This window comes from Aphelocoma coerulescens, chromosome 7 (assembly GCF_041296385.1).
Source record: "Aphelocoma coerulescens isolate FSJ_1873_10779 chromosome 7, UR_Acoe_1.0, whole genome shotgun sequence".
NCBI lineage: Eukaryota > Metazoa > Chordata > Aves > Passeriformes > Corvidae > Aphelocoma > Aphelocoma coerulescens.
Window position 1 is genome coordinate 18,589,932 of NC_091021.1, and position 13,963 is coordinate 18,603,894.

General features: G+C 40.1%; 1 protein-coding gene across 1 annotated transcript in view; it reads right to left on the reverse strand.

Moving 5' to 3' along the window:
- Positions 1 to 3,543: 3,543 nt before the first annotated feature.
- RAPGEF4 (Rap guanine nucleotide exchange factor 4) overlaps positions 3,544 to 13,963 on the reverse strand; it is a 156,704-nt gene continuing 146,284 nt past the window's right edge. Inside the window, exons 30-31 of the mRNA XM_069020648.1 lie at positions 7,811 to 7,865; positions 3,544 to 6,272 (exon numbers count right to left, since the gene is read on the reverse strand). Coding sequence (XP_068876749.1) covers positions 6,145 to 6,272; positions 7,811 to 7,865 — 183 coding nt within the window. The 3' untranslated portion in view covers positions 3,544 to 6,144. The remainder of the gene's footprint in view (positions 6,273 to 7,810; positions 7,866 to 13,963) is intronic.

The window sequence follows — 13,963 nt, forward strand, 5'->3', positions numbered from 1 at the left end:
AAATCCCTGCAAACCTCTTACTAGTTTCTGGCAACAGTGCTAACTGATCAGGAGCACCACAAAGGAGTTACATGCCAGACAAGAGGAACAGGAGAAACACTAGGGCAGGAATTACAAATGGAAGGAAATGCTGGATTTCAAACAGACACTAGACAGCAACCTGCCAGTACTGCAGCCCTCAAGGGTCAGTCCTACAGAGAATGAGGACATCTAAAGAAAACCCAAGGCAAAACTGTCTCTCTGTTATCTGAGAACATCCACAATGCTGCCGACAGTACTCCTGTGCAGAAATAATGTACACCTGTGAAAAAACACAAAGAGTCGGCAAATACAGATAGCAGGTTCACTTGCTGGCTCGGACAGCATCTGAAGAAAGAACTATTTAAAAACACAAGAGGTGGTGTTATAATGAGGAAACCATGGAGAGCAGAAAGCTTATGATTATTGACAGAAGTTGATTAAGAAATGGATTATTGTCTGTTAGGATGTTGGAATATCTACTGTCACCTCTATCCTACGTATCTTTATGTAAATTTCCTTTAATTGAGGTATTCATTTACAATCATTATTTTCATTGGTAATGTGCTGTATTTGCATTTGAAAGCAAAAAGAGGAAAAAAATTAAACATGACTGACTGACCCCTACCATGTGAGAAAGGGTTCGCTTTTTGTCACTCTGACCCAAATGGATTAGGGCCAGGAAATAAAGGTCAAGCTCTTACCAGTACCCCCATGTGTCACGTTTTTATTACATGGAGTTTCCAAGAAAAATATTCCAATTTGCGTCAGTAATTATTCATTCTTTATGCATTATCATGTCAGTTTCTGAGTTTATTTTGAATTCAGAAATTACCTTTGAGTGCCAGGCCTATTAAAACGCAACCCTTTGTGAAATACCCTTCAGCAGTTAGATGTAAGTGATAGATTCTGTAGCTGTACACACTCTTTTCCCTTTTAAGAATCTCCCCTTCTACAGCAGTCCCCCCATCACTTGAGTCATAAACTGCCAAGACCGTGGTTGGATTATGCTCCTTTGTGGATTTGCAAGTTGCTGCCTTAGTTAGATGTCTGAGGGCTGTAATTGCTAAAGCAGTGCACAGGGCAGATGGGGTTGGAGCCAGTCTGTCCATGCTGTTGGACAGCGCGAGGTAAAAGAGTGCGGTAACGTACCCTGCGTGCTCCTCTAACACACTGACCACAGCGAGAAGCTTGAGACCAGCGACATCAGAGTCCCCTGTCCTGTGGGAATTGGTTTGGGGCAGTGCTGCACCTTTCCAAGAGAGGCAGAAAGGTGACGGTCCCCTCCAGCCACTGAGGCCACACATGTCATCACCCCAGCCCAGGGCTGCCCAGCCCCACCACAATGCCATGGGAGACATCTGAGGGTGCCAGGTGTTCCATGAGCACAGCTACAGCCCTGGACACAGGGCTCCAAAGATAAGCTCCTGAAGAAGTTTCTGGTTTTACAATTTTAATGATAACTTTTTAATCTGGTCATTATTTTCTTTGATTGCTAATACCTTGACCTCTGGTGACAGCTGCTGCTTATGCCTGCTAAACTTTAATGCAGGGTACAGTAAAGAACGTTATGATTATTTGAAAAGGCAGAGTGTAATGCATTTCAGATTAACAGTGAAAGAAAAGCTATTCAAGTTAGAGGTTCACTTTGCCATATCACTCTATGCTGCTTTCCTTATTATCAGTACAAAAAATGAAATGAGAATAGCACATCTTTTAATTTCCTTCTACTATTACCTCTTGATTTGCATTCAGAGCTCCCAGAAGAAATACTGCTGAATTCAGAAGTAGTCTATTTAAGCTGCGTGGTGTTTAAAAATCGCTGGAAGAGGCTAAGGTGCTCTATATTATGCAGTTGACCTTACTAAGAAGCTGTGTTAACAATTTAGATTTATAATTTTGTTAGAAATTTTTTTTCTCCAAGCAAAATTCATTATCTTTTTTCGTACCGCTGAAGGTTAAATCTTCTTCTCTCTGACTTATTTTGTAAGATTTCTAAATTATATTTAAACTTCTTGTACTTAAAAGGTGTTTTGCCAGCGTCTTTGAAAAGAAGGATTTTTTTTTTCTGTCTCTCTTTGTACCTCGTCTGAAGAGACTGTGTGCCCTCACAGCGTTTTACCTAGGAAGAAAGAACCCAATCCCTACATCTGCAGAGTCCTGCAAATACATTTGAACTCTTTTATCTTGCACTATCATATCTTTGTGGCCACTGGGTTTGAACAAGATGTCCATGGAAAATATTTTGGATCCTGCCTTTACCAAACAGTTGTAGCCTCCTGGTGCGCAGGATTCAAGCCTCCCTGGATTTAACCAGTCAGCACTGGGCCTGGTCATTGAGAAAAAGAACAAACCCTAACAAGTCAACAGTAGTGAAATGTGCCAGGGTTGGGAGAGCTGTACCTTGAGACCCCTTAGACTCTGCAGCCCTAAACAGAGGTGTTTGTGCTCTCTGTTGATGCCTGAGCAAAAAAATGTCAGTGGTGGAACCCTGTAATGCAGAACAATTTCCAAAATGCTCAAGGTGTCACCATGCTGGCTTAGTGGTCCCCTGCAGTGGATATTTATTATGGACACTGCTTCCTGGTCATCTCTCATCTGAAAACTTGTACTACAGTTATGACTCTGCCAGTAAATAAAACAGGGTAAGGAGCTCTGGGCCCTGAGGCCAAGCAGCGTGGACCAGCCATATCAGCACTGTATGGCCTGTGACCATCAGGCATAATCATCATTTAGAACAGACATATTTTTTCAGCCTGCAGTGTTGCAATGAGGAGGGGGCTGTGCTGCAGGGCTTATGCTGTTTGTGCAAGTGGGTGTGATGGTGGTACAGAGCACCTTGGGTCCCACTGGAGGACTGTGGGGGTGGGACGGAAAGGACAGACAGCTCTGTAGTCTCCCCTGGAAATGGCCCTGCTGCATGATCCCCCACAAGTAATGGCTGGACACTCTCCTGCAGGGATAGCTGGCATAGGCCACAAGCAGGCCAAGTGCTGCAACTAAAGCAGGATAGACCATGAGCAGAGCGGTGCTGAGGATTGCCCAGCTCCCTGAAGCCAGGCCTGCAGACTGGCCTGAGAGTCAGCAGTAAGGGGGTGTCTTCAGTGAAGCAGGGACAAGTTGTGACTTGCAGCTGTGAGCACAGGGGCAAGTCAGGATGGATGTTTTGACATTTCAGTGTTTCTTGAGTTCCTATTCATTCTCCACTCTATTGCAACAGTCACTCAGACTTCCTACAGCAAGAGCAATATATTGACAGCTGCCTTCCTGTTGTAAAGTCAACACAGGGAGCAAGGGAAGCCCAGGACAGATTCTAGAGCCAGAAGGTAGTTCTATCAATCTAATCTCTAGATATGTAGACAGTGATCAGCACCATAGCAACTATCTGAGCCACTTGAGTGAGTTAGATACAGAGATAGCAACACTTGTCATTTATACAGCACCCTTTATTGGAAAATTAAAAATGTCAGATACCAGTTTCATTGAGTAGGTAAACTGCATTCATTTGTTGATATGGAGGTGCCATAAAACCTCTCTTTTTATCACTGGGATATAACTACACGATAGAGACTGTTAGCAACAAATAAGTAAAACAGTTAGAGGTTTTAAAGAAAAAAAGAATAAACCAAAGGGATAAAAACATACTAAACGCATGAAGAATTGGTCTATACGCAGAGCCAAGCCAAAACTTGGCAGCTTTATAAACCAGCTAACACAGAAATAAATGAAAGTCCAAACAATAGGAACAAACCTGGAACAAATAATCATGAACTCAGAGATGTTACCAATTGATTGCAAAGATAAAAATGCCTTTTGAATTAATTGTGTCCCTGTAGTTTATTCTACTGCATACTTTGCTTCTGGGAAGATTCTGCATCTGAAAAAGCCATATGAAGTATATTCGTTGAACAGTACAAATGGAAATAAATTTTTCTCACTTGAAATAATAAGACACGAATTTGTCTCTATGTTATTAGCTGGTTTTCCTCTGAATCATCTTGAACTTCCAGTCAGACAGCTAAGTTAAAATAAATTATTTCATCATGCTGCAGAATATTTCTTAACTGTGTAATTCTTTCCCTTTCAGAATGCAGGTACCAAGCAGATTGTGGTTCTATGTGTCAGCATTTCCTCGGTGACTCTCAACTCTTGCAGAATTTATGTTTTGACTAAAAGAATGTAATTACTTTTATAGATAAAAAAAAAAAATCTGTATGTGCATACTGACTCCACACAGTTCTGCTCAATGCCAAAAAAAATATACTCTGCGTCCAAAGCAAAATGTAGACTATATCAATGGAGTCATCTCTGAAGCTTATGAGACAATAGTTGCAACTTCTAATTTCAGGCTTAAACAGTTTTATGACATCCAGCTTCACAGCACAGAGCAAGTGTGAATGCAGTAGGAAAGACTTCGGCCATTTGAACATTCCGTTGGCATGCACTTGGCTGCCATCTGGGCTTGCCCAGCAGTAGTACAGCCATCCCCAGAAGGATTTGGGAGGGGAAAGGGCACTGCCAGAGCACCTCTCCCCTCTGGCTGCAGGCCCTGAGAGACCTCCCTGTGGTGACTGAACCCAGAGGTCTCTCAAGTTAGCCAAGGTCTCGAGTTTGCTAACCTGAAGTAAAATCCTGCCCAAGATAAGATAACTTGTAGTGCTCACATTAGTGACTGAGAAGGACAAATTAGCCAGGATAGCTAAAACTATCTCCCTTCTTTATTTAAACCCTTCCAATTTAAATGTTTTCTCCTTAGAAACAAACCAGCTAACAAGACCACGGTGTTGCACCACTGCCAGACTGTCATGCCCTGTGGCAGGGATGGATTTGACTGGCTTTAAACTCATCATCCATCTCACACTGCATGAAGGCCAACTGCGGGTTTGAGGCCCAGCAAATGAGCAGCCAAGTTTGATATATCAGCCAATTAGTAGCATTGGTATTTATGCAGGAATGAAGCTGAAAGTGCAAATAAGGCCAGTGACTAAACCTTTCCAGCAATTACATTTAATAAGGTACTGCATGTTATTTACAGAAAAGATAGATCACACAACTCCTACATGTAAATGCACAGAGTGTGAAGACAAAAGCTGCACTCTCATAACATGCTAAACAAAATAAATAAAACGGAATTATTTTGGCACAATAACTATTACATAAATAAATATTCTAGAACGTAATGAATCAACATTTATTTACAGTCTATTGAAAGTGCAAACAATTGGCTGAAAATTAAGATATTTATAAATGTGTAAGATCAGAAAATGTGTTAACCAGCCACGATTAATTATAGCTGAAGTTTAAGGTTTTAATGTCCAGGAGAATATTCTCTTGAAATCCATTTGTGCATATTGTGCTCTTTTTGAACCAGTTCTTTGCTACCTTTAATGCTATTGATTTTGACAACCTTACTTTTTAATAGAATATTGTAAAAACCTGACTGGTAGTTTAGAAAAAAAAGAAAGAAACACTGATTAATCTATTTATCATTCAAAATATTTTCAGTCCTGTCAGTTTTCTGAAATGGCCACACTGCTTGTAGTAGTGGGCAGTATGATTAAGATTAGGAATTTTTCTTAGTATCTGTTGTATTTAAAATGGAAATATTTGCAAGTCTTCTCTAAATGGAACTATACCTTGGACCGCTCTTGAACTTACATTATTTCATCAGATGCTTACATACATCTTCTATTGAGGTCAACAGTAGCTGAGCAAGCTAAACTGATGATCAGTTTTGGTCCTGACCTGAAGAGTAAATCATAAAATACAGATTCTTAATTAGGGAGAAGAACCCACTACCTACCTTAGAACTGTTACAAGCTTTTTGTGCATTTCCCACGAACTATTCTATTTTATCTTTTGCCTTTTTTAAATCCATATGAGATATCACTTACTACACTGTAAGATGAATTAACAGTTCACAACATGGTCACCCATACACCTACAGTGCATATATTCTTCCTCAGCCAAAGTTCTCCAGCAGGCTGGTACATTGTGCGTTGCCTAAGACCTTAGAATATGTTTTTGCTTATTTTTGTAGTGGCAGTGCAGTAGCAGAGAAAGTGAAGTTCTTAACAAGTGACCTTGAGAGGATAAAAGATCATTTCTCATCATTGCTTCAAATGTTTATGCTCGGCGCGGTTCCAGTCGGTGAGACATCTGTGATAAAGTTCTCTGGTTGTCAATCACATTTAATTGCCGCACATAGCTCCGAACATCCTGATGGTTTTTATTAGTTAGGGCTGCATCAGGATCTGGTGAAAGAGAAATGATGTAGGATTGATACACGTAAATGGACAAATGCCTGAACAAAATGCACAACTCCTTACAAGCTGTCACAGGAAAGACTAGATCCTAGTGAGTTAAAAAGGAAGTATTTAGAAATTGCTCTCTTTGAAACCTTTCCTCCATATCTGACAGTCTTTCTGGTTACTACCCCCACAAATTAACTTTTCTGTTGGACATCCTTGGCTACATTTACTAAAATTGATGGCCCTTGGTTACAGTTTTACACATCACCTTACCAGTCATTAGCTATAAATTATATAGCTAACAAGTAGGATTTAAAACTGCTCATTTGCTTTTGAACCAGCAAATTCCACAGATTCAAAATTATATAATTGATTTAATCCTCCTTTCATGCAATATTCTCATTTCTAGCTCAGTATTAAGTATTTGTAACAATGTAGTGCTTAGTGGATGCCCCATTCAAGCCTCAGAATTTACTACCTGTTTACATTACTTAACTTAATAACCACATTATACCTATTCCAGCAACAGTTATGGAAGACTACTGAGTTAATTTCTGACAATCTTCAGCCTCACAGGGAACAGCTTACAGTGTAATGTAATAAGTGTTAGGTAACTTAAATAGAACTAAAAAATGATACTGAGGCATCTACAATACATTACACATACACACATAAAGCATGGAATTTAGATCAAATAGATCTATATACTGGCATTTTGTTGTATCATTTATAATGAAAATTCCATTTCTAAATATGGGAAGGTCTCACTCATGCTTAACGCATTAAAATTAAAGACACAAAGCCAGAAAAATCTGGACTGTGGGAGAAAAAAAAAAATCTCTTAATTTCTACAGTTCTACAGAAATTTCTACAGATCTTCTACAGTTAAGCTTTGACCCATATGGAAAGAAACTGTTTTTATAAAAATATAGTTTTATATTATTTATTCTGTTGTTTGAGAAAGAGGAAGGGTGCTGTGAGTCAAAACAGATGAAGTGCTGAGGAAATGCCCATGTGACTGAGACTGACAGTGCACCTGGATGGGATGAGACCCACAGAGAAGCCTGCTTTACCATACAGCTCTGTCATCTTACATGGCCTCAAGCAAGTTCTGGTAATTACACTGACAAACAGGTTTTAAATTCACCACCTTATGCAGTTATGTAATTTATAAAGGTCATGTCTCCAGACTGGTTTCATATTAAAACAGCATTTATCCAAGCAAGTATCTGTGCTGCTGCCTGCTAGAGTTATTTGAACCACTTCTGAACCCAATGGCTAATTTCAGCTGGCTCTAATTTGACAGATGGGTAGAGACCTCATAGATATTTAGCTCTTTCACATGCAAGGAAAACAGATTGAGGAGATAGGGTTTATTAGAGCTTCCTGGAGGACATTTCACCCTGTGAAACATCACAGGATCCAAACACAGAAAAATCACTGGAAAGCAGGCTTTTCAGTTCTGGTACACACAGAATTAGTTGTAATTACTGTAGCTACTGATGATAATGCTGACTGTACAGATGCTGTAATACACTTACTGAAAGATTGGCTTCGGCAGAATTTCACTGTCCTGACAGTGTTGGCAATCATGCGCTGGAAGGAAAAGATGGGATGCAATCAGAGAACAAGCACTGTATTTCATCATCATTTAAACGAAGCACCTAACTGTGCCTGAGTGTGAAGATATATGCCAATAAAAGCAGTCATATGAATGAAAATATAATTTTAATGCTGATACTTTCATATGTAGGGTGTGATTTGCATTTACACAGGCTTTAAATAAGCATAAGTATAATTTACATGCGCTCAGAGAACTCTTTCCCTTGCCTGAATGCTGTAAAAGGCCCTAACTAAGAATGAAAATCAGCCCCTTCAATGTGCATTTCTTTGATAACATCTTACCATATTAAAAAGTAAAAGGAATACCATGGAGTATTTACACGTTAATTTAAAGACCATCAGCTACTAACAGCAAGGCCATTTCTAGAATACAGTCAGCAATTAAAGAGCTTTCACCTTTACATAAACTTGAGTTTAAAATGCAGTCCTCCTGGAAAATGACAGTGTAAATGAGCATGTGAGAGTGTGTGTTCACGGATTCCACTGGCAGAATGCTCAGTTCACAGGTGAGAAGGCCACTGTCAGTACTGTGGCCCTGCAGCCAAATTTCATAAACAGACCTGCTAGACAGTGTTACCTTGCACAAGTGTATCTAACTCAACGTGAAAAGTGGATTCACTTTTGGTGGACCCTTCTACTGACAATTCACTAAAAAAAACAGAAGTCGCTTTGTCCTTCTTGACTGTACTTCCTCTTCAAGAAAAAAGACATCATTTCACCCAATTCAGTTTAAATCAATACACTTGGCTCTGATAAATCAGATATTATTTTACAATAGTTTTTAAGAACAGAAATTAAGGTAAGTCATAAAGCAAAACATTTAAGATTTAGTTCTGGACTGTAGAATTTTAACTGGCTTCTGTGATTGGTGATTAGCACCACACATGTAATACACCCACCAGTGTGGGGGTAGGATTAGTTGTTCTACATAATGCCAAATAAACTGAAACTTCAGCAGTTAGCTAGATAGTTTGATTCAATCACTGTTATAAGCACAACATTTGTTTCAGTTTCTTTTGCTTAGGTTAAGAAAAAGTAGAGGAGGGAAATGCCCTTCCCTATCAGAATGTCTGTGTTCCAACACAACTACATCGTCTAACACAGCACACTCTCACCAGGCTGCTTCATATGTTATGGAAATTTTGTGTGAGATTAACAAGCTACTTAGTCATAAACTCTCACAAAATGGAATGATATACCTCTTATTAGTGAGCAGTAAAGCCTAGGGTATATGCTCCTCTAAATTAATACACAATTATAATGTTAAATGAAAATGTTACAAATGAAATAAGTTTGTGAAATCTGTCATTCCAGAAGTGGGAAGCACCAATGTAAAACATTCCTTACACACACACTCATAATCTCAGACATTTTAATGTACTGTCAAGTATACAAAAATGGGTTGGTGGCTGGTGTAAGAAACACTGTTGATATATCATGAACTAAATGTTTATGGATTTCACCTTGTATTATCAAATGAAACGCAGCTATTCTGAAACTGATCTAAAATATGTTAATTCTAAAACACACTTTCCCAAAAGATCTAGAGAATCTGGATATGGATCTGCTTATGTTGTTTCTAAAGTCTTATGTATCTACATGTATAATTCAAGTAAGAGTAAATTTTATCTTAAGGTAATTTTCATACCTCTTCAAGCCATTATTACTATGAAGATTTTCTAAGGCACTTACCTTGCAAACACTCTCACAGGTGCTTAGCATTAAGCATGTGAATAAAATCCATTGACTTCAATGGAACCTCTTAAATACTCAAGATAATTGGACTGAGACAGAACACACTGCATGTTCAGTGTCAGTTTTCCAGTCTAACCAAATCCAACATAAATCAAAACAACAGAAGCATATAAACATGACTGTTTCACACATCTATGGCTTCATATTTGGCTCTGTTATGTGATGCTGCTATTTTGATTTATACCAGTTTAAAAAATACTCATCTACAATAACTGTTTCAAGGAGAGATCATAAAGTTGAACTGAACCAGCCAACATGATGAAGTTTCAAGACTGTCTAGCTTCAAGAGCAGCTTTGGTAAGGATACTTCATTTTTAGGAAGGTAGCTAGTTTTGCTGGATGTGCTTTCTAGACAGATTGTTAATACACACCCTAATTTTTCATACCTGTAAGTGTTTAGGTTTTGAAGCCTCATTTAATAATAATCTTTAGATCTATTATTATTAAGCTTCATGTGTGAAAATTTAGATTTATAAAAAAAAAAGTGTTCTTTGGAATAATTTTACTAGTTTTTCTCTTGTGGGGATTTTGTTCTCAAAAAAAGCAGAATATTCAGAATAAACACTGTGATGCAGTACTGTACTGAAAGACAAATTAAGTGTGTGTAGTGAAGGTTTTTAAAAAGGATTTTGCTATTTCCAAATTTGCCATTATGTGGGCTCTTCTAGGCAAGGAAACTGGAAGTGTCAACAGACTTGTCTGACTTCTGGTTAAAGGCTGAACTGCCTGGCTTCCTTCAGCTGGCTGAAAGACTTCATTTTAAGGGGTTCCTTTGCCTTTTCCTAAGGATAATGTGATCCAATCTGTGCATTCAGAAGTATCCTGGCAATGATGAAATACAAACAAATGAGGAAGTGGGTGTTACGGCTGAATAAATGGAGAAACTGTGGCCCAAAGACAGCATCACAAGCCAGTGGGGAGATTCTGAAGCCTTATGTATCTTTGAAGAGCTCTTTTCACATTACTCTTTTTCCAAGTGCTGTTCTACTGCCTCATAATGCCTAAACTCCTAACAGTTCCTCTTTGTAAGGTGTGAAGTGAACAGAAAAACAGCATATGAAACAAAAGTGAATTTCCCTTCCTGAATCTCATAGATAAGTTGGATTGTCTTCTTTTGATGCAAGAAAACTAGAAACATGTACAGAAAAAACGTTCAGATGGAAGTTTAATTGCCTGCTCCTTACAGTTTTTCTTCAAGTAGAGGATTACCTCTAGTCAATGCCTGCAAAGATTAACTTCTGTTCACTTACAGTGCTAAGTAAGACCACTATCAAAAAGCCATACACACCTAAATTTGGATATTTCTGAAATAGAACCAACTGCATAATATAACAAGTAATGGCTACTAGCGGCATGCTATGTATACACAACAATACCCTTTCAAGTTTTACAGTCTGGAATTGTGGCAGCAGGCCAGCATATTATCTCCTAATCCATTCCAAACCCAGGTTGCTAAATATTATAAATATTCATACATGCCATTGAAAACTACTAAGGGCTTTAGTCACACACTTTTTGCATAATCTTTATGTTCCAAAAATTAAAGAATGTTTGCCCTTTTTTTTGCATATGGATAAGAGTGTGAGTTCCCTTTTGTTCATCTCCACAAAACCTGAAAACAAATATGCACAAATTCTCTAATCCTCTTTTCACACCTGAAGGTGATGCAAAAGAGGAAGAGGGTTGACAAAAGGAAAAGGGTTGACAAAAATAAGCATCAGTGGTCAGCACCACGGCACTATCTTGTGCTGCCATGGCAGGTCAGCACTTTCAGAGATTTTTCCTAACTTCTGCTCCCTCTACAGGTGTTATTTCTGAGATAATGCTGGATGTCATATGGAGAAGGTGCCACAAAAACTAATCTTTGTTCAGGCTCTCTGATGATTTGAGAAATGGCACTGATAAAGTTCCCAAATAATTCCATCTTCCCTTTGTCTATGAATACAAAATTCTGTACTGGCAGTCAGAGTGCAGAATTATGCAGCTGAGGTTTGAAAAAAGGAAATCAGTAAGTGGTCAAGAGTATGAAATACTGCCTGTCCCTAAGGAGAGTCATGCTCAGTACTTCCCTCACTTCCCTCTCTCATCTTTCCCTGCAAAGACATAATTCTAGGAAAGCGCTTTTAAATTTTTTCTAAATATATAGCTATAAAAGCAGTGTCACTTAAATGGTGTATATTGCCATGTGCAGCAGGCTGTAGGTCGTCCTGCATCTGCTAAATCATAGAGTTTACAGGAACTATTACTACTGACAGCTTTGGGTGCTTGCCTTCACCTGAGAAGAGGGTCATTCTAGATCACAAACTAATTCTGTTTGCTGCCTACTGCTATCTTTGTATCTTTCACATACTTACTTACAGTTCTCAAAATGTTCCCTACCTGACAAACTAAAACTACAGCATTTAAAGAGCTTTACAAGTTTTGTTCCTCTGTAACAAATACGTATTCAGTTATTACATAGATGAGTCTTCTGAAGGCACACTTACAACTAACATCTACTGTCAGCTCACCAGTGGAGAAGAGATGCAGGTGGTTTGGTGTCATGGCATACATGCCAAACTAGAATGTACATATGAGCAACACCATGGTGGGAACAGCTTGCAACCTCTCCCCATCTGCTTCTTGCAGTGAGATAAGTAAAACACCTTCAACACTTCTCTAAAACCATGTCTTGTTTGCTATTGAAGACAAAGCCTTTTACTAAAGACTTAAACTACTAAGACCAGTAATTTAATTATTTGTCTACTTATTGACGAAAGTACAGATAAAAAATTTCCAGGCTGGATTTTAAGGCTTCATGCAATAAATGGCAGAGTAAAGAGCACAAATACAGTGCAAATACAAAGAGTAAGACCATACCTATTTCTGACACGTTCAGTACTGTTTGCCTGTCGGGGTCTCCTGCCCCCTGCCATGTAGCCCTGGGAGAGGGGCCCTGAGGGAGGCACGGGGTTTCCCTGCCCCTGGTCAGCCTCGTTCCCCATGGGTTGGTTTGTGTTCCCCTGCGTGGGCAAGGACCCTCGGGTCCCGTGATGGAGCAGTTCCTCGGCAGAGCCCCGGCCATGCGGCTGGGGAAATAAACATCTCTGAAACATCTATCAAGAATCGGTCCATATATATTTCTTTTCCACAGGACTCCTTGTTTGATATGCGTGTTACAGTATCCCCGCTGCAACACAATGGTGGATAATACGAGCAGAACGATCTCCGATCCCCACAGCGACTGATTTGTGAATAAATTCTAGAAACTGTGGATTCCTCTTCTTGTTTTGTTTTGCTATTCCATATCTAACCTATGGAGGAACCGTGGGAAGACTCTTGGCTCTCCGAGCCGCATATGGAAATTTATCTTAAACTTAAAAAGATTCTTGAACAATGATTTGTAAATTTTAGCTTAATTCAAGCTCAAAAAGAACTGAAACACTTCCTGGCATGGTTGTTTAAGAACTTTTTCTATGCTTCTTGGGATTTAATTCTTACCAAAGACTTTTGGAAGACTGTTTGGACACAGTTAATTTTTGAGTCAAAATATATGCTGATGGAAGAATATTTCCGTGAATATTATTTAATTACCCAGACTGTTGAGCAATGTCAGCTGTGTCCTGGCGAAGGGAAGCCTGGCTCAGGGAACGTGCGGCCTCGCCCACGTGGACCAAGCTCTCTCCAAGCAGCAGCGAGGCAATTCCCGCACATGGGCGGAGCGACTCCAGCTGCAGTGTCGGCAGCAGAGCGAGGCGCGGCGGGAGCGGAGCGACCCGGCGGTGCCCGCCTGGCCCTGCACAGAGCGTGGTGGAGCGAGCCCTGTGAACGCCCGACTGAGAGGGGCGGCCCATGGGCGGCAGCTGGTGGCAGTGGCGGTGGAGCGGAGCTGCACCCAGCCGAAACGTGCGCTGGAGCAGAGTGCAGGGGAGTCATTCCTCAGGGACCCGGCCGAGACGTGGCTGCAGGGCCTGGCATCGGCAGCGAAGCTGCGACCAGAGGAGGCAACGCACGGAGAACTGAGCGGCGCTGCCCGGCCCGGCCCCAAATGTGACCCCGGGAAGAGCGCACAGGCACGAGCAGCTCCAGCGGCCCTGGCAGCACGAGCAGCCCCGACAATTCCAACACGGGAGCGACCGAAAGAGAAAGCAAGAACGCAGCAAGACAGAAAACAGCAGCCACTCGGAAAAAGAAAAATATCACCGTAGCTAAGGTTTTAGGAATAGTAAAATGGTATAATGCTAAACAAAATTATGGTTTTATAACGAGATGTGACAACCAGCAAGACACATTCGTTCACAGAACTGCTATTAAAAAAGAATAACCCTGAAAAATAC